General features: G+C 41.1%; 1 protein-coding gene across 1 annotated transcript in view; it reads right to left on the bottom strand.

The window, feature by feature from the left end:
• The window catches only part of SYCP2L (synaptonemal complex protein 2 like), a 256,224-nt gene that overhangs the window by 191,111 nt on the left and 43,497 nt on the right, over window positions 1-21,616 (bottom strand). Inside the window, exons 6-11 of the mRNA XM_073632795.1 lie at window positions 10,636-10,721; window positions 10,450-10,538; window positions 7,997-8,031; window positions 7,048-7,190; window positions 4,468-4,520; window positions 3,653-3,698 (exon numbers count right to left, since the gene is read on the bottom strand). Of these exons, the coding sequence (XP_073488896.1) occupies window positions 3,653-3,698; window positions 4,468-4,520; window positions 7,048-7,190; window positions 7,997-8,031; window positions 10,450-10,538; window positions 10,636-10,721 (452 nt within the window). The remainder of the gene's footprint in view (window positions 1-3,652; window positions 3,699-4,467; window positions 4,521-7,047; window positions 7,191-7,996; window positions 8,032-10,449; window positions 10,539-10,635; window positions 10,722-21,616) is intronic.

Below are 21,616 nucleotides of genomic sequence, written 5' to 3'. Positions count from 1 at the left end.
AGCAGGAATCGTTTGGGGAACCCCCAGCAGCCCTTTCATGCCTGTGAGCACAGCTCATCAGGACCTGGGACCGCAATTCTCCGCCGAGGGAATCCAAGATGGCGACCGCATCTCAGCCATTAAACCAGCACACAGGAGGACAAACAGAGCACAGGCAAGTTCTTACCCCAGCAACTCTAGCCTATACACCCCTGGCATCCACCAGCATCACCCACAACATATCCCCATCCCCTGCCTCAATGGAATCGCTCATTGAACGATCACTGGACAATTACCGGCTATCCCCTATGGGAGAAACCCCCGTCCACCTGGATACTATCACTACCCCTGGAGGCCCAGGCACAGACATTCCCCTAAATGCAGGAGACCTGTACCTTAAGCTATCAGAGCTGCTAGACAGAGGCCTTACTCACACTAAAAAAAAAAAAAAAAAAAAAAAAATCACTAATGACATTCGCTCAGACTTCCAAAACCTAAGCTCCAGAATGGAAGCGATTGAACACAAGCTGGACATCACAGTATCCAGGGCTAACAAAACACAGACCATATCCAGGTTATACAGGAGCAGCTGGATGTGGCCCTGGCCAGGATCGATGACCTGGAAAATCATTTGAGGAGGGATAACTTCTGGATCAGAGGCATACCAAAGTCTATCACTGATATCCCCAAGGCAGTTCAAGATCTCATCAAAATCCTCATTCCGCCTATAGCTCCACACAGACTAGAGTTAGGCAGAGCCCACAGAACACTGAGCCTCCCCTAGGAAAGATGGATCCCCCAGAGACGTGGTAGTTAAACCCCACTACTACGGAGTTAAAGAGGACATAATGAAAATTTCCCACAAACAATCACATACAGTGGGGACGGAAAGTATTCAGACCCCCTTAAATTTTTCACTCTTTGTTATATTGCAGCCATTTGCTAAAATCATTTAAGTTCATTTTTTTTCTCATTAATGCACACACAGCACGCCATATTGACAGAAAAACACAGAATTGTTAACATTTTTGCAAATTTATTAAAAAAGAAAAACTGAAATATCACATGGTCCTAAGTATTCAGACCCTTTGCTGTGACACTCATATATTTAACTCAGGTGCTCTCCATTTCATCTGATCATCCCTGAGATGGTTCTATACCTTCATTTGAGTCCAGCTGTGTTTGACTATACTGATTGGACTTGATTAGGAAAGCCACACACCTGTCTATATAAGACCTTACAGCTCACAGTGCATGTCAGAGCAAATGAGAATCATGAGGTCAAAGGAACTGCTTGAAATGCTCAGAGACAGAATTGTGGCAAGGCACAGATCTGGCCAAGGTTACAAAATTTTCTTTTAGAATTGACCACATCTTCATCTCCTCGATACATATCCCCTCAGTTTGCAAATCATACATTAAGGACACGGTGCTCTCAGATCATTCAATGGTCCTCATTTTACAAGGACACTCCACTAGACCACCCCTAACACACTGGAAACTCAACAAAACTATACTTAGTGACCCCATTAAGGTTCTAGAACTTGAAAAAGCATTAAGGGAATACTTTCTCCTTAACAACGTGGAGGGAATCTCGGCTGAGACTTTATGGGCAGCCCACAAAGCAACGATCCGAGGAAAGATGATACAAATAGCAACTCAGATTAAAATAGAAAGAACCTTGGAAGTAGAGATGCTGGAGAAGGACTTCTTCACTTTACGCAAACTCCACAAAAAGACCCCTTGGAGGTCTCTATAGCCTAACTAGACGCATCGCCTTAAACCTTGCGCTCACGGTCAAGGCCGAGAAAATAATCCGATGGAGTGGAGCAAGATTCTACCAACATAAGCACACTGTGGGCTAAATGCTAGCCTCTAAACTGTCTCCCAAATCACGCTCCTTTACACTCCCGAAAATTCATTTACAGGATGGGTCCACGACCCTAAACCCCCAACGCATATTACAATAGTTTCAGGCATTCTACGCAAAATTGTACCAGGGAGTTAACAACAGATGAGATCAAATACATTCTTTTCTAGACAAACTTCATGACCCATGAAAAAATGGTCAGCTCAATACTAAACACTACCAAAACATTTGAAGCAACATGGGAACCTTGGGCTAGACACGTAGGAACCTCTCTCATCCCCGGCATCAAAACAATATAATCAGGGTGATCTCCACGGAATCTGGCACCTCTTCTTCCTTTTCCGTTTTATTATAAAGTTCAAGTTTATAAGAGTTTCATCTCTGTCGTTGTTCTAAGCCTATATCAGTATCACAACCTCAGGAGTTAACAGGCTACTGCTGGACATACTCCCTGATAGGATTGTTGTATCCTCAGCCTTGATGCTCATCATAGGACTTTTCCGCAACTCTGGAAACCACTGTCAATTCCAAATTGTTGGGTCTGGTAACGATACAAATGGCACTTGATGCTATTCCTCGCACCAGTCGCCTCATGATACAGTATGCACCCATTAGGAGTGTCAGGAGCGACAGACGACCTAGGTGCCTTATCAGTATTTGTTTCTTGTTACCCAGAACACAGGAAGTTTTGCTACTATGTTACCTGAATTCTGATGAGAGATAATTGTCTATACAGATAATGTGTACTGCTGATCCAACATTCTCTCCTATTGTGATATAGTTATCTCATGTAATTTTCTGATCTTCAATAAACATTTTGAAAGAGAAAAATATGCACTGTCACTGTACTAATGACACTGGCAGGGAAGGGGTTAACATCAGGGGCGATCAAAGGGTTAAACGTGTTCCCCAATAGTGATTGCTAACTGTGGGGGGCGTGCTTTGACTGGGGGAATGTAAAGATCCATGTTCCTGCTTAGCATGAACACAAGATCATCACATACCCCTCACAGAACGGTGGTCTGCCGTTCTCCTGAACGATCAGGAGGTCCCGATGCACATCGCGTCTGCCGGACCTGCTGATTGGCTCCCACTGTGTCCAATCACAGTGGGAGTGGGTCGCCAGTGGCACACACGCCCAGACCCGGAACTGTCAGATCATGTACCAGGTACGTGATATGGCGCAGAGCGGCCTCCCTGCCGCAGTAAATCTATGGTGGGCAGTCACTAAGCGGTTAATGTTACTGGTAATGTCAGTGGTAGTTAGTCAGTTCCCCCCAGCATCAGTTAGGGTCAGATTGCCGCCGGCACTATCGCAGTCCCCATATTAACTGCTGATCACCGCTGTTAGTAATATAAAAAATACAATTCTAGTATATATACACACACATCATAGTTTGTAGACGCTATAACTTTCACGCAAACCAATCAATATACACTTAATGGTATTTTGTTTCATCAAAGACATGTACCATAATACATTTTGGCCAAAATGTATGAAGAAATTTGGTTTTCTGTATTGGATATGTTTTGTAGCAGAAAGTAAAAAAATATTGTTTTTTTAATTCATACATGTGCATCAATTTTCAGTTTTTGGCACTTGTATGCAAGTTATTAAAGTCGGGTCAGGAAGAGTAGATCTGTAACTGGTTTGCAGGTATAAAACCATGAAGGTTTGACTGCAACAGCAAATTCCAGTTTTAATTAGCATCCACCATGTTTTATATATAAACTATGCTTCCAAAGACTTACTAAACAAAACTGCTTAGGTCAGATTCTTAAAACACACAACATAAATGTTACCTTTTCTGTGTCAGCAAAAGCATCAACACATGGATAGGTGTATACTCTGAAACCATAAGATATATGAAACCCAATAAAGATATAAAAGTAAAGCTTGCCAAAACATATTATATATTAATACACTCTTCAAGATAAAAAGTTGTTTAAATAGCAATAACTGCTGTCCACAAGCTACTTAAATGAGTATGTTTGCGGATGAAGACAGCAATGAGAAAAATACAGCCAATTTTTTGCTAAAAAGTTTCACATGTATTTTTATCTATGGCCATTAGATGGCAGCATGCACAACAAAGATTCTCCTTTGTGCAGACAACCAAAACCTGCAACAAACAAATTCTCAAGAAATAATATCAGATACATTTATACCTGACATGTAACATACTATGTCTGAAAACTAACTGGCAGTTTACTATCATGATCCTTGGTATCATCATGCCAAGATATTTAGGAATCTAGACAGACCCACATAATTCAATTTTGTGGCACAGTATTTATTGCTACTGTGAAAATGTGTAGCTAAACACTCCAGTGTATTTTTCAACATGTGACCAACCAGCATGATTTTCTAAAAACCTTTTGGCAGATTACATTGAATAAAGTCCATTTTTCTATCCGCTTTAAAACTAGCAATGTCATAAGTATTTGGTTAAAAAAAGGAAACCTAACGTCTCAATGAATGAATGAATGAATAAAGTCGATATTTCTTTCTGGCGTAAAACCAACATTGCATTTTTACAAACCTATTGTGGAGTAAGACTGAACAGCTGCTCTGGGTTTTTTTTATTCTTATAACACACATTTGGTTCCGTACGTACCTTACTGTATCCTGTGACCTTAAATTAAGGCAATTCAAAAATATTCTGCAGTCCTAGAAAAGAAAACCAGGTTTAACTCAATCAGCAGCTAAAATGCATCCACCAACTCTGCCTCATTTTTAATAAGAACATGCACTGGCAATTTTGGAATTACACATCTAAGTGTTATCTGATACATTTTTCTAATAAACTATCACATAGGCATGTATGATCTACAAAATTATGCTCAATGCATACCAATTGTAGATAGACAAGGAAAACATGCAACTTACACATCCGTATCAGTGTCTTTATTTAGCTACAGAATAGTGAAGATAAGAACAGCTTACATGTTTAGGCAATTAACCTTAGTCATAGCCATTACAATTGTAAATGAAAAAAAAAAAAAAAAAAAAAAAAATCGAATTTTAAAAGATGATCTGAACTCAGAAACCTGTCGATTTGCTAAAAAGTAAATTGCGCCTACCCTAAAAAAATTGTCTGAGGTTTCCCCCTCCAGTAACAGGAAAAAAAAAAGTCAGCTGCAGGGAGACCACATGCAATAAAAGGCCTTTCCCCTCTGCCTGGAAAGAAAGAAAGAAAGAAAGAAAGAAAGAAAGAAAGAAAGAAAGAAAGAAAGAAAGAAAGAAAGAAAGAAAGAAAGAAAGAAAGAAAGAAAGAAAGAAAGAAAGAAAGAAAGAAAGAAAGAAAGAAAGAAAGAAAGAAAGAAAGAAAGAAAGAAAGAAAGAAAGAAAGAAAGAAAGGAAAAGAAAGAAAGGAAAAAAAAGAAAAGAAAGAAAGAAACAGACATTTTTAAAGGTGCTCAAAATTCCAGGGATTATACTCACAACAGCTTTAAAAGCATAAATGTTTTATTATGAACAAACAATAACATTCTAATTTTATCAATTTGGATTTTAATTATTGTTCATAAGACATACATATTGGGATGTGGTGCCATATATCATGCTACATTTATTGTCTTGTACTGAATATACTGAAAACCTAAAATGTAGACCAAACTATAGTAATATCTATCTGCATTTGGAAGTAGTCAGTTTATTGGCATTAGGAAGCCATACACTTTAAGCACTTGCACAGTTCAAATGATTTCACTGGCTGGTCAGGTAGACAACTAGTCAGCAGTGTTCATTTTGGCAGCAAATTTGGATTTCATTTTAGTCTTAGGACTAAAATGGCATTTTAGTCTTCTGCAAGCGTTTAAGTTTTAGTCATATTTAGTCGATTAAATCTCCAGTACATAGTCAACTAAAATGTCCTACCCATTTAGGTCTATTGGGTTTAGTTGGATTGTAATGCATTATTTAAGCATTTCTCTACAATTTCCAAACACCTTATATACTCCTGGAGTGAAAAATATAATAGATTATTATTCATGGTATTAAGGTTTGATCATGTACTAAAGACACAGATTTAGTCATTATGAAGTGTGAGTGTGTGGCAGCGTGTGAGAGGGTTAACTAAACAGCTAAGCCCCTGCCATCCTAATAGAACATTCCCCTTAAGGCTGCAGATAACAGCCTTTGTTAAACTTCTGCAGACAGCCTCCTATCTACAAATGCCAGGCCCCATCCAGAGGAAGCAGGAGCTTGGTGGAAACTGGAAGTTCTGAGGGTAAACGTCCCTGCCTTACATTTTCGCTTAGTTTTTGTTCGTTAACGGAATTGATTTTCATCATAGTTTTTGTCAGTGGACGACAATGTGGTGTACTTTTCATTTCGGTCACAGTTAAAATGCCGCTGACGAAAATTATGACTAAAACTTTTTCGTTGACAAAATTAACACTGCTAGTCAGCAAAAGAGGCAGATAAGTGAAAAGACCAGGTACATTTCTGCTCAGAGAAGAATTGGAATTGGCTTTTGCAAGGTTTGTGGCATTAGCTTACGTCAGATGTCATCATAGGTGAATGGAATGTGAAATTGTTCAATGGCAGTGTCAGCCCTTTTGGGGGTCCTGCTTGGGGGAAAAAAAAAACAGAAGAAAGAGCGGACCCTTCCATTTTAATATGGCAGCTGTCAGCTACTCCAGGAGTTTTGGGCATGAGGCACTGTTTCAATTGGTTGTAGCTGAGAGTGTGAACACAGCCAGACGGTAAATCAATATGGTGGGCAACTTTGCAGTCATACCGTTCATGAAAAATAGATTTTTCTTTTTACCAAACTTTTAAATTAAATTATATTTACTGTCCATCCAGTCAATTGATTTATTCTGAGTCAGATTTGTTGTACATAAGATTTGCAAGCCATTACTGCAAGTAAAAATCTGGCTTGAAACATAAATAAAAAAATATTCAAGTGATACAGGTCATCTAGCATTTTTACAGAACAGAACAAATACATTTCCACACACGGAAGCTTACAATTATTTTTCACAGTTTTGGCACTGTGTCATTGCTTTCAAAAGGTGTTGGAATTTTTTAATATTCTATCTTACTTTATCCAATAAAGTTGAGATGTATGACATTAGGAAATTTATTTGCCATGTGAAATGACCTGCAGAGACCCACAGCAATCGGGATATCTACCTAGCTGCTCTGTGTTACTGCAGTTTATGGTATGTAAAGACCTTATGACACCTACCGTTTCAAAGTCCTTGTCATTTATATCAAGAAAAGCATTTGCAAAAAAGGTGTCATCAAACCACTGACGAACAAGATTCTCCCTCATTTTTCTAGGCGTCATTCTACATAAGGCTTCAGAAATGGCAACCTGACCATCGTAGTCTACAGCAGTAATAGAAAAAAAAATAAATTAAATATTGGTATACATGTAAAAGGTATGTTGGTGAATTTAAGAAAGATTGTGTAACCAGACAAGGCTGCCTAAAGGTAACCTGTGCTGTAAGCTGCCATTGCCAACCTACAGTAAAAGCCTGGCGGACTACACCTTTCATAGATGCTATGAAGCTGCAGTGCAGCATTAGATTTATTTGCAAACTTATGTAACAAAAACCTATGTTTTGAATGCAAATATTTGAAAGTTTAAATTTAGATTTTCTGCTGACTAGCTAGTAAATGTACTGGGATTGGGAAACTCTTTGTACCATATTGTTCTTTGAACTGTCCTGCCCATGTGAGCCCACCTATGCTAGGTAGAATATGATCTGAGTGGTTGATAGCTTTTAATTTGCTTAACCTAAAAAGTTGCCTTGCTCTCGTGTTATTCATATAAATGTAGTACTCTATGTCAATGCCTTGAAACAAGCATGCAGCCGTTGATGTCCTGACTGACTCAAAAGAACTAAAGGCATTGGATCAGCATGGCAGCATCTGATTTCTCTTAAATAGGTTTCCTTTAAACTATCTGCTATTACATGCATTATTCTGGTACTAAAAGCAAAAATCCAGAGTCAATTATTTTTTACACTGGCACACATCTACTAATGAAAGCTCATTTTTGGCCTATTGTATGCAGATATACTGTATAGTGCGCTATTTATACAACAGTAATATTAGGCAACATCTATGCCTGTGAGGAACAATCCATATAGAATACACCAACATTTTCAGTAAAAATGCAAATGGCATACCCCCAACTTCAAACAATTTTCTTGCCATGGTTTTCCTAAAAAAAAAAAAAAAAAAATCAGCATATTTAATTCTTTAAAGTAAAACTGTTCTTTGTGCTGATTGACTTCCACAATTTGTTTTCTGGAAGGCATGGTGGCAATGAGCAGTTTTTAAAATAATGCTTTCCTTTTCCATATTCTTGTGATCTCCTTCCTTTTCCCCATCCTATTAATCAGAGTTACAAACAGCTTGATGAGTGAGAAAAGCTGAACTACAATGACCAGATAAATATGCTTTAAAGACACTGCTTTGCCATCTAACGTTTATTAATCGATAATATAAATTAAAGTTCAAATTACTAACGTAGAAAATTCAGTATGTTATATTAATATTGTGCGTTACTTGTTAACTTTAACACACACTGCTTCTCAATTTGTTGAAGATTGTTGTATGGATCAGCTGAGCTTTCCAAATGCCTAGTATTTTGCAGCATTTTGAGGGTAAACGTCAATTTACAAAGATTTGCACACAGGATTCTACTCTATGAAATACGTCTAGCTTTATACTGCATATACAGGATATATATACATATATATACTCGAAAAATTAGAATATTGTGCAAAAGTTCATTTATTTCACTAATGCAACTTAAAAGGTGAAACTAATATTAGGAGATAGACTTCTTACATGCAAAGCAAGGTAGTTCAAGCTGTAATTTGTCATAATTGTGATGATTATGGCTTACAGCTCATGAAAACCCCAAATCCACAATCTCAGAAAATTAGAATATTGTGAAAAGGTGCAATATTCTAGGCTCAAAGTGTCCCACTCTAATCAGCTAATTAAGCCATAACACCTACAAAAGGGTTCCTGAGCCTTTAAATGGTCTCTCAATCTAGTTCAGTAGGAATCACAATCATGGGAAAGACTGCTGACCTGACAGTTGTGCAGAAAACCATTGTGGGAAAGCCTCAAAAAGGTAATTGCAAAAGAGGTTGGATGTTCCCAAAGTGCTGTATCAAAGCACATTAATAGAAAGTTATGTGGAAGGGAAAAGTGTGGAAGAAAAAGGATGCACAAACAGCAGGGATGACCGCAGCCTGGAGAGGATTGTCAGGAAAAGGCAATTCATAAGTGTTGGGGACTTTCACAAGGAGTGGATTGAGGCTGGAATCAGTGCATCAAGAGCCACCACACACAGACGAATCATGGACATGGGCTTCAAATGTCGTATTCCTCTTGTCAAGCCACTCCTGAACAACAAACAACGTCAGAAGCGTCTTACCTGGGCTAAAGAAAAACAGACCTGGTCTGTCGCTCAGCGGTCCAAAGTCCTCTTTTCTGATGAGAGCAAATTTTGCATCTCATTTGGAAACCAAGGACCCAGAGTATGGAGGAAGAATGGAGAAGCAAACACACTGCAAGATGCTTGAAGTCCAGTGTGACGTTTCCACAGTCCTTGTTAATTTGGGGAGCCATGTCATCTGCTGGTGTTGGTCCACTGTGCTTCATTAAGTTTGGAGAACTTCATGCTTCCTTCCGTAGACGAGCTCTATGGGGATGCTGACTTCATTTTCCAGAAGGACTTGGCACCTGCCCACACTGCCAAAAGCACCAAAACCCGGTTCAATGACCGTGGGATTGCTGTGCTTGACTGGCCAGCAATCTCGCCAGACCTGAATCCCATAGAGAAGCTATGGGGCATTGCCAAGAGAAAGATGAGAGACATGAAACCAAACAATGCAGAAGAGCTGAAGGCCACTATTGAAGCATCCTGGTCTTCCATAACACCTCAGCAGTGCCACAGGCTGATAGCTTCCATGCCACGCCGCATTGAGGCAGTAATTGCTGCAAAAGAGGCCCAAACCAAGTATTGAGTACATATGCATGCTTATACTTTTCAGAGGTCCGATATTGTTCTATGTACAACCCTTGTTTTATTGACTGCATATAATATTCCAATTTTCTGAGATTGTGGATTTGGGGTTTTCATGAGCTGTAAGCCATAATCATCACAATTATGACAAATCACGGCTTGAACTATCTTGCTTTGCATGTAACGAGTCTATCTCATATATTAGTTTCACCTTTTAAGTTGCATTAGTGAAATAAATGAACTTTTGTGCGATATTCTAATTTTTCGAGTATCACCTGTATTTGTGCTTTTCAATGAGGTATCTACTGAGAAGAGTAGCTTACATTACAATTTCCAATCGGAAATAGCTGAGCACTTTCACATACAGCTGAAGGCAACAGCATTATTTAGAAATTAAGAAATATACATTACTAAGTAGATTTTCACTTCTTTGATAAGCTAGAACAAAAGAGAACAGTAAAGTCTATCAACCAAAGTTTCTTGTAACTAGTTCACAAAAAAAAAAAAATATGCTGATTGGCTGTTAAATTTCATATATTAATTGTTGTTGTACTGAACAGTTCTGATGAATTATTAGAGTCTACATATATCACTTACAGCAGAGCACTCATCTCTTCAGAGGATTGAAGCGACTTCTTATCTTCCCGTGAAATATGATCCAGAATGTGGTTAAAAGTCTTTATTGCCTTTTTTACAGTTGTTTTTGGAAACATAAAAATAACAATTTAACAAAACTTATTGGTCAGATTAATACACAAAGTGAAATATTTGAACATGGCTCACCTCCAACTGAATATGAAACGCAGGCCACTTTTCTGCTATTATATATCCAAGATGAAACAAAAAGGAATCCAGTAACTGCTTTATACCTAAAGCAAAATAATAAAGTATTTAAATTAATCTTTAATTATAGTACTACAGCATTATTCTGCCTGGAATTAAGTGATCACAGCATATCCTACCACTGCCAAAACTAGTTTGATCCAACTTGATACTGTGGACCATCTGGGTGCCAAAGCCCAGGAGCCCATCCTTGCTCCACACTGCGCTTCAATCCAAGAAAGCTAGCTGCAGACTGATCACATCCCAAAAGTCTGAATGGTTTCATTAAGCAAGCAAATAGGTTCCAGCACAGACTGTTATGCCGCTTACACAAGATCGGACATTCTGACAACAAAATCCATGGATTTTTTTCCCGTTGGCTCAAACTTGTCTTGCATACACACGGTCACACAAATCTTGTCGGAAATTTCCGAACGTCAAGAACGCGGTGACGTACAACACGTACGACGGCACTAGAAAAGGGAAGTTCAATACCAAGTGTGGCACCCTTTGGGCTCCTCCTTCTGCTAATCTTGTGTTAATAGAAGTTTGGTGAGAGACGATTCGCGCTTTTCAGCCTCGTGCTTTTCAGATCGTTACTGCTCTTCAGTTTGTGCTTGAGGGTTCGTATCTGGTTTTCAGTGCGTGTAGTCAGTTCGCAGTTTTCAGTGCGTATTTTATAGCACGTATTTGATTTTGCAGTGCGTTCTTGTCCGCTCGTTCCTGATTTTCAGCTCGCTCTTCTCAGGCCTTTCTTATTTTCAGTGCGTTCTGTTAGTTCGTTCTGACCAGCCGACCGTTTTGAAGCCATGTTGCGGTTACGTACTCCTCGTAGAGTTTGTGCTATGCAGGGGCTTGGTGTTGAGGTTCTTATTACTTTGACCCAAGCTCAGTCCATGAACAGGGCGGGGAGGAGTTTATGGACCAAGAATTGGTTACTCCAGCGTGACCAATTCTCGCACATGCCTTTGTTGCGGGAGATCCAGGAGAATAATCCTGATGATTTCAGGAATTATCTCCGGATGGCGGACCCAGTTTTTCACCGTTTGTTGGCTTTGCTGTCCCCTTATATTACGAAGCAGGACACCTGCATGCGGCAAGCCATCACTCCCGAACAGAGGCTAGTTGCCAACTTGCGGTACTTGGCGACGGGGAGAAGTCTGCAGGACATCAAGTTTTCGACAGGCATCTCCCCCCAGGCTCTGGGGATCATTATTCCAGAGACCTGTTCTGCCATCATACAGGTCCTGCAGAAGGACTATATTAAGGTAAGATTTCTCCTTTAACATCACATTCTATGTATTTAATGTTTGCTAATGTATTGTATTTATTTCATCATTCCCTAATTACTATGATTGTAATATGCTGTGAATGTCCTCTTTATCCTCATGCATGCTGGAAGTTTTTAACTTCCTTTTTTGCCCTTCATGCATATTTGCCTTCACTAACCTCCCCAGCATGCTATCCTGGGCCCATACACACCTAGCCTAGTCACTTAATATGTTTAATGTGTTTTGTCAGCTCCAGCTTTACCCTAAACACCCCCTAAAATGTGTATACATTTTTTTTGTGTGCTTAAATTCATGCAGAGTGCCAGAGGCTTTTTTTGGGGGTTCCAAAATCATTTGGAACCCTCCCTCCCCCAACCGCTAAGTCAACCAAAACCAATCCTCTATCTGCTGACATTGCCAAACCCACACACACTATACCTACCTCTTTTGTGTTCATATTTATGGATGAATTCACCAAAGCACGTAGTGAAAGGGCCTGCCTGAATACTTTCAAATGGTACTGTTTAAAGTTTTGTTCTCCTATTATCTTGATAACTAATTGCATAATGTCAAAAAGTGCTTACATTTGGACAGTCTGTATTATTTTTATTTTAATATGACACTTCTTACCTGTCCAGTGGGCTGCCAATAGTGTAAATAAGGAGGGGCTGGCCAAAGTAACACACATTATTTATGCATTCAGCTCTCAATGAAGTGGAGAGGGTTACCTGTCCAAAACATGATGTTGGCGGTGGTGTCGGCGGCATGCGAGTTTCTCTATGTGGACGTGGGGAAGAATGGCCGGATGTCGGAGTCATTATTATTATTATACAGGATTTATATAGCGCCAACAGTTTACGTAGCACTTTACAACTTGAGGGTAGACAGTACAAATACAATACACTTTAATACAGTAGGAATCAGAGGGCTCTGCTCCTTACACCTTACAGTCTAAGAGGGAAGGTCAAGAGATACAAGAGGTAACTGTGGGCGATGTGCTGATTAAGAAGATAAATGTACAGTTGTTAGGTGGGGGCCAGATAGGCTTCTCTGAAGAGATGAGTCTTCAGGGATCATCTGAAAGTGGATAAAGTAAGAGAAAATCGGACAGATTGGTGTAGAGCATTCCAGAGGATGGGAGAGGCTCTGGAGAAGTCCTGAAGATGAGCATGAGATGAGGTGACAAGGGAGTTTGAGAGCAGGAGGTCTTGGGAGGAGCGAAGAGAACAATTAGGTTGGTATTTTGAGACTAGGTTAGAGATGTAGCTGGGGGCCAGGTTGTGGATGGTTTTGTAAGTTATAGCTAGTATCTTGAATTTAATTTGGTGACTGAGTGGCAGCCAATAGAGGGATTGGCAGAGGGGTATAGCAGACGCTAAGCAGTTTGTGAGGTGGTTGAGCTTGGCAGCAGCATTCATGATGGACTGAAGTGGGGATAGCCTATTTAGAGGTAAGCCAATGAGGAGGGAGTTGCAGTAGTCGAGGCGGGAGATGACTAGGGAGTTGATTAGAAGCTTTGTGGTGACATTGGTTAGGAAGGGGCGTAACTTGGAGATGTTGAGGAGGTTGAGGCAGCAAATTTTGGATAGAGATAGGAAATGGGGCCGAAAGGTTAGTTCAGAGTCCAGGATTACACCTAGGACCTTGGCGTGGGGGGACAAGTTGATAGTTGAGCCGTTGATATTGACAGAGAAATCAGGGGAAGCAGCACCTGAGGGAGGAAATATCATTAGCTCAGTTTTGGATAGGTTGAGTTTGAGGAAGTGATGCGACATCCAGGCTGATATGCCTGCTAGTAAGTTGGTAATGCGTGAGGAGACAGATGGAGAGAGCTGGGGGTGGAGAGATAGATTTGGGCGTCATCAGCGTAGAGATGATATTTAAAGCCGTGGGATGCAATCAACTGACCCAGGGAGGTGGAGTAGATTGAGAAAAGGAGAGGTCCAAGAACATAACCTTGGGGGACCCCAACGGAGAAAGGAAGAGAGGAGGAAGTAGAGTTGTAAGTGACACTGAAGGAGCGGTGGCATAGGTAGGATGAGAACCAGTGAAGAGTACAGTCACAGAGACCAAAGGAGTCACAGCCTGGAAGGAAGCGTCTAAGGAAGACAAGAGTGCGATGGCCTGGGTTCAGTCTGGTCTAGCAAAAGATGCAGGCTGTTGTAAGACCACAGCCTGGGGACATATATGTCATCTGCTGCTGTTCCTGATCTCTTGGGAGTCCTGGACCGGATTGTGCTCACTATTATATGGACTCCTCAGGCCACCAATTTTGTCTGTAAAATAGTTTTGATGTGTGCCCTGGGGTACAAAGGTTTTGCAAATTTCACCAGTTTATCCAGCGTTGCCTTCCTCTTTATTTTGTTATGACCCATAATAAATGGCTATTTTTTTGGTTAAAATATTTGCCTATGTGTTTTAGTTCAAAAAGGACAGTTTGTTTGTGAGTAGGCAGGTACATTTCAAAAATACAATGTATAAATTAACAAGGGACACCAACCAACTTCTTTGAAGTTAAAAAATACAAGATAATAATGGTGTTGTGGTAACTTGACACACACAAAAAAAAATTAATTATGGAGCTCACTAGAAAAAAAAAAACAGGAGATCTTGATAAAAAAAAAATATATAAAAAAATAAAAAATCGCTATAAAAAAAAAAAAACAAAACAAACAAAAAAAAAAAAAAAAAAAACCACAAAACATTATTATGGAGATCTGACGAAAAAAATTACTAATATTATTCAGGAGATCACGAGAAATAATAAAGAAATCAGTTTTTCAGAACTCTGTGTAAATATCAGCAGCAAAACATTCATTATTCTAGCATTATAAAGTGCGCTGCATTAAAATATTTAAAAATTTGCAGCGTGACGAATGTGCTATTTCCATTACGAACGCTAGTTTTACCAGACCGAGCGATTCTGTCTCATAATTGATTGAGAGCATGTGTGGAACTTTGTGCATTGGAATTCTCTACACGCGATCAGAATTTACAAGAACGGATTTTGTTGTCGGAAAATTTGAGATCCAGATTTCAAATTTTATGTGTCGGAAATTCCGATGGAAAATGTCCGATGGAGCCTACACACGGTTGGAATTTCCAACAAGTTCACATCGAACATTTTCCATCGGAAAATCCAACCGTGTGTATGCGGCATAAGCCTTCCACCTCTAGACACACGCCAACATATTTCACCAACAGGACTTACTTGCTTAACAAAATAATTTGGACCTTGTCGTCAGAGGTCGTCGGTGCAGGGTCAGATTTCTTGAATTGAATCATTCCACTTAGACTGCCTATACAGTTGTGCTCATAAGTTTACATACCCTGGCAGAATTTATGATTTCTTGGCAATTTTTCAGAGAATATGAATGATAACACAAACATTTTTCACTCATGGTTAGTGTTCGGCTGAAGCCATTTATTATCAAACAACTGTGTTTATTCTTTAAATCATAATGGCAACAGAAACTACCCAAATAACCCTGATCAAAAGTTTATATAACCTGGCGATTTTGGCCTGATAACATGCACACAAGTTGACACAAAGGAGTTTGGATGGCCATTAACGGTAACCATCCTCACCTGTGATCTGTTTGCTTGTAATGTGTGTGTGTGTATATATATATATATAAGGTAAATGAGTTTCTGGACTCCTGACAGACCCTTGCATCTTTCATCAAGTGCTGCGCTGACGCTTCTGGATTCTGAGTCATGGGAAGAGCAAAAGAATTGTCAAAAGGATCTGCGGGAAAAGGTAGTTGAACTATATAAAACAGGAAAGGGATATAAAAAGATATCCACGGAATTGAGAATGTCAATCAACAGTGTTCAAACTCTAATCAAGAAGTGGAAAATGAGGGGTTCTGTTGAAACCAAACCACAGTCAGGTAGACCAACTAAAATTTCAGCCACAATTGCCAGGAAAATTGTTCGGGAAGCAAAGAAAAGCCCACATATAACTTCAGCTGAAATGCAGGACTCTCTGAAAACATGTGGCTGTTTCAAGATGCACAATAAGGAAACACTTGAAGAAAAAGACGGGCAGCATGGTCGAGTCGCCAGAAGTAAGCCATTACTATGCAAATGCCACAAAGTATCAATCAAGCTTACAATACGCCAAACGTACTTCTGAGGATACAATCTCTAGCACACTCTTTCGAAAAAGCACCGCAGGAAATACCATTCTTCACGCGGATAGCTTTCACCCCACACGCCTGAAAAACTCCATCCCTTATGGACAGTACCTGCGTGTGCGCAGGAATTGCTCCGATGAGGTATCCTTTAAACAAGAAGCACAAAAATTACAAACCAGGCTTCTAGCGCGAGGCTATAGCCGCTCATGCCTCCGTAGGGCATAAAACAGAGTAGCCACACAGTCGAGGCATGTATTGTTGTTCAAAGAGAGAGTGAGGTGCGACCCGGTCATGGCTCCCACCAGGGTGATTTTACGCTTCTCGAAACAGCACAATGAGATTAGAAATATCATTCGCAAGCATTGGCCCATACTTTTAGACGATCCGAAAGTCAGCAGGTTTATTCCAAGTACCCCCTCTATTACCTATAGACGAGCTACATCATTGAGGGACAGACTAGTTCAGAGTGAGTTCAAAAGCGCACAAAAAAGACGGAAACACTGTTCTGTTCTGGGATCTTTTCCCTGTGGGCACTGCTCGTATTGCCAATATATCAGACGTGAAAAGGTCTTTCATCTTCCAAACGGGTCAATTTTTAAACCCAGGCACTTTACCAACTGCCAAACAAGAGGGGTGGTATACCTTATGTCCTGTGAGTGTGGAGCACATTATGTTGGTAAGACCAAACAAGAATTCCACCAGCGGATATCAAAACATATTTACCACATGCAAATCAGCAATCCATATTTACCACTCGGGCGACATGTAATGGAAATCCACAACTCTGTAATGCCCAAAGTATCCTTCGCCGCACTTGATCGAATCCACATACCAATGCAAGGCGGCGATTGGAACAAAATTCTGTTGCAATACGAGCAGAGGTGGATCTTTAAATTAAACTCCACCTCGTTCCCAGGACTCAATGAGGCTATTTCATTTGCCCCTTTCTTGAAGGGTTTTGTTTCTGGAAAGACGCAATAGCTAGTTCTAATAAAACTATATATAATCCACAAAATTCTCAATAAGCTTTTTTTTTCTTTTTTTTTTTTTTCTTCTTTCCCCCTTCCCCCCCCCCTTTTCCTTCTCTACCCAGGTTCCTCGTTCCCTGTTTTCCCAATGCACTGGTACCCCCCATATACTAGTATGTATTATCAGTATATATATTTATTTTATTCATTGCTATCTATCACTCCTTTATCCGGATGCTGTATAAATGCCAACATATGCATTTGAAGTTTTCTTTCTGTACTGATGCTCTTTATAGATGAATATATATGCCAATATGTAGCAGGAATGGCATTATTATGAACCAACAGATATATGTTATATATATTTTTAAATCTTGTTTTGTACTCTTTGTTTTTTCTTCCCCTTAGGACTGCCCCCGCCCCCCTTTTGACTGAGGGAGTCCTATGGTACTGTCTCCGCCTCGGCATCGGGGGTGACTCGCGATCTGGCTTCCCGGCAAGGTGGGGGGGAACGAGCCGGCCTGTTCCAGGTGGCTCCTCCCCCCCATGCTTTCCCCATTGGATGCTCGGATGGCCACCGGGCGCAACACTGGGGATCTCTTCCTCCTTGCCGGCGGCATTCCGGAACACTCTCGGATGTTTTTCGCCACTACGCATGCGTGGGGCCCCGCGCGTGCGGCGTGACGTCATTGACATCGCGAGATTTCGGCGAGAGTGACGCTCAGTCGGAGCCTAGCTCTTCCTGAACGCCGGGGAGGTCACGCTCGGCTGCCCTAATGGCGGCCATGCCGCCCGCCGTGGAGCAACCAGGGTAAACACACACACCTGGACAAATTACAAGCAAGCACACACCCCCAATAGGCAGTATAAAAGCGGTATCTGCAATATACCCTCAGTCTCTCTTTCCCTTTGGTGGACAGCAGGCACTTTCCATTTCTCACCTTGTAAGTACTCTTTCCTTTATTTGTATTTTTCTTTGTTTGACACTACTCTTTGCCCTATATAATGGAGGCTTGTGCGAACATTATCTGACTTCGCATTGACCCCCATCCATTTATAACAGTCCTGTTTTATAACGGCCTGGTTACTATGCTTTTTTTACATTTGATACTTTTGTGTTTATTTACTTTTAGACTGGTGGACTCAGAGTGGGATACCAATCCACTGAGCCCGCTATAGTTTGTGACCAATCCCGGGTTGGCTGACAAGCAACAGTCTTGTGTGTATGGGGCAACGTAGTGCCAAAACACATGCCATTTAGCACCTTTTTGAGGTAATCAATTTAACCTTCACAATTGCGCAATTTCCTTCCTCCCTCCCCCCCCCTTTTTCCTATGTATTTTCCCCACTGTTCTTGCTCCCTCTGTCCCTTCTCCCCCCCCCTTCCCATTCCTCTCTTCCCTCCCGTTCCTCCCTTCCCCCCCCCCCCCCCCCCCCCTTTCCCCTATCCCCTTTTCCCTCTTCCCCACCTGTCCTATTCTTGGCATTTCTGGTCCATTCACTTCTATCTCATCACATTCTCACACTCAGTTATTGTTATTTATCACTCACTTTTTTCATCTTTTCAATTTCATCATATTCTCACTCGGATCAGCTTCACATAGAGCATAAACTGAGGGGCTGCCTATACCTTATACTGCCTATGAAGAATACCATGTATATTCATATACTTTATACACTTTATGTTTGTGTAAAAAATTGGGAAAAACCGCGCTAATATACCAAAATAATCAATAAGTGTAAAAAGCTGCAATCCCCACAACAAACATCAATTGTGGATAAACATAGAAAAAAATATAAGGGGTTGCGCTAATACCTGTGTACCTCAATGCGATGTCTACAGTGAGAAAATAATTATAATGTGACTGTAAATAAGCCAAAAATAATGTGCAAACATTAAATGTAAATATAAAAAAGTCCCATCAAGTGAAAACATCAAAAATGATATCTTAGTGAGTCCACAACATCGACAGAACCCAACAAAAGTCCAAGTGATGATTGGTAATAATCTGTGACAACAAAGGAGGGTCCACCACCAAAAAACGAAAGGGGTAGCTCCTTACCAGATGGCCATGACCCCCCACTACAGAGGATCACAGCAAGCAGAAATCTTTACAGGCCCGAATTAGGAACTGCCAACGATATCCACCAGAGGTCCTCTCATCATCAGTCACACCAACGAATCCATGGCAAGGATCCCATAAAACACAGAGGGGGCTCACATAGTGTAAAACTGATAGATTTATTTGTATAAAAACAACTGACAAAGTGCACACTTACAAAGCGTGATGTAATGAACAGCCTTAAGTCCGGCTCTGTGGCCACCGGAGCTCGGGCAAACCCGTCCTTGCTGGAATACAATTCGCTTGGGGGTGACGTCAGCGCGTGCCCCTGGAAGACGTGATGATGTCACGAAACGCGTAGGGCGGAGCCAGACGACGCGCTGACGTCACCCCCAAGCGAATTGTATTACAGCAAGGACGGGTTTGCCCGAGCTCCGGTGGCCACGGAGCCGGACTTAAGGCTGTTCATTACATCACGCTTTGTAAGTGTGCACTTTGTCAGTTGTTTTTATACAAATAAATCTATCAGTTTTACACTATGTGAGCCCCCTCTGTGTTTTATGGGATGTTTGTTTCATGTTTGCACATTATTTTTGGCTTATTTACAGTCACATTATAATTATTTTCTCACTGTAGACATCGCATTGAGGTACACAGGTATTAGCGCAACCCCTTATACTTTATGTTTGTGTCCTGGGCGTGTGCTAGAGACAGTTGTCCCTCGGCGTCCCCTCTTGGACACATGATTAACATGATTTAGATGACTAGATTTACTATGGAGATATATTTTTTGGTTACCATCACAGGTGTACTTCTGTGTGCTCCCTGGTCGGCTGCCAGTCTGGCGGGCGGTGCCCAAGAGTGTGACCTCTCGTAAGCTACGTCGCCGTTTTTCACTGCCCTGGTCCGAACCGTGTTGGCGGTAGGGGCGCCTGGTGTTCTCCCTTGGGGAAGACGGGAAGATAGTCTTTTTAGGGGATCTCCATGTGGGATGTCTTGTTTCTCTCCCTGCTGAACACACATTATTGGGTAATTATATTGTATTCATCCACCATAACGGTGAATGTAATTATTATTATACCTATGCAATCTATTTACGTGTATCAATTTTACTTATGTATATATATTTTTCAGCAGACAAATCCTCTGAAGAAGACCCCAAGCATAGGGGTTGAAACGCGTCAGGTTTAAATATTCATGCTACCCAGTGTTGTTGTGAATATGTGTCTGCCAATGTATGTTCAGCTTGTCTAATATGTATTTTTTATCTCAAGTACCCCCCACTGGAGCTCATTGTTTTAACTTTTATGGTATACTTCAATACATTTGTCATATTTTTTGATATTGAATTTGACTCCCTTTCTTATTGTGCTGCCTAAAAACCCCACCCTGGGGGGAACCTTTCCTTCGTTTTCAGTTTCCAAGGGGTGAGCAGCGAATCCCTTTTCTCCTCTCCAGTGTCTTTCCATTTTACAATATGCCAAACAGCACAGAGACAAGCCTCATACCTTCTGGCATAAAGTCATTTGGAGTGATGAGACCAAAATTGAGCTCTTTTGGCCACAACCATCAACGCTACATTTGGAAAGGAGTCAACAAGGCCTATGATGAAAGGTACGGAGGTGGATTGCTGATGTTTTAGGGATGTGTGAGCTACAGAAGGCACAGGAAATTTGGTCAAAATTGTTGGCAAGATGAATGCAGTAGGTTATCAAAAAATACTTTGGGAACATTTGCATTCATCAGCCAGGAAGTTGCACATGGGACGTACTTGGACATTCCAACATGACAATGATCCAAAACACAAAGCCAAAGCCAAGTCGACCTGTCATTGGCTACAGCAGAATAAAGTGAAGGTTCTGGAGTGGCCATCTCAGTCTCCTGACCTCAAGATCATTGAGCCACTCTGGGGAGATCTCAAAATGTTTAGTTCATGCAAGTCAGCCCAAGAATTTACAGGAACTGGAGGCTTTTTGCCACGAGGAATGGGCAGCTTTTCTAAGATAAAGAGCCTCATCCACAAATACCACAAAAGACTTCAAGCGGCCTGGCTAGGCCAACAAGGCCCGGGTGTAAGAGAACTGTAAGAGAACTGCCATTGCGTTCGCAGGAGCGCGTCCATGCTTCCCTTTGGCGCCAGACGGCCTATTTAAGGGGCGCACTGACTTCTGACAGTTGCTGACAGATCTTCAGCTGTTCCTGTACCCGTATCCTGTTGTTGTTACCTGCCTGTTACCTGTTGCTGAACCTTGGCTACCCCTAACCTTGCTGCTGGACTCTCCTGGTTCCTGATCTCGGCTTCCTATTTGACCCTGCTCCTGCCTGATGACTTGGTACCTTGCTGCCCGCCTGCTACCGAACCCGGCTATCCTTGTGACTACGCTCCTGTCTGATGTTTGTCTCTACTCTGCAACCCGAGTATCTGCATCTTCGTTCCAGCGACCTGCTGCAACTTTCTGCCTTCCTAGAGTCGCATCATCTGCTTCAGGCCTCCAGGGCTA

The sequence above is a fragment of the Aquarana catesbeiana genome, linkage group LG05, assembly GCF_042186555.1.
Source record: "Aquarana catesbeiana isolate 2022-GZ linkage group LG05, ASM4218655v1, whole genome shotgun sequence".
Classification (NCBI taxonomy): Eukaryota; Metazoa; Chordata; class Amphibia; order Anura; family Ranidae; genus Aquarana; species Aquarana catesbeiana.
Note: the sequence above shows the minus strand (reverse complement) of the source record. Positions and strands in the feature narration are given on the sequence as shown.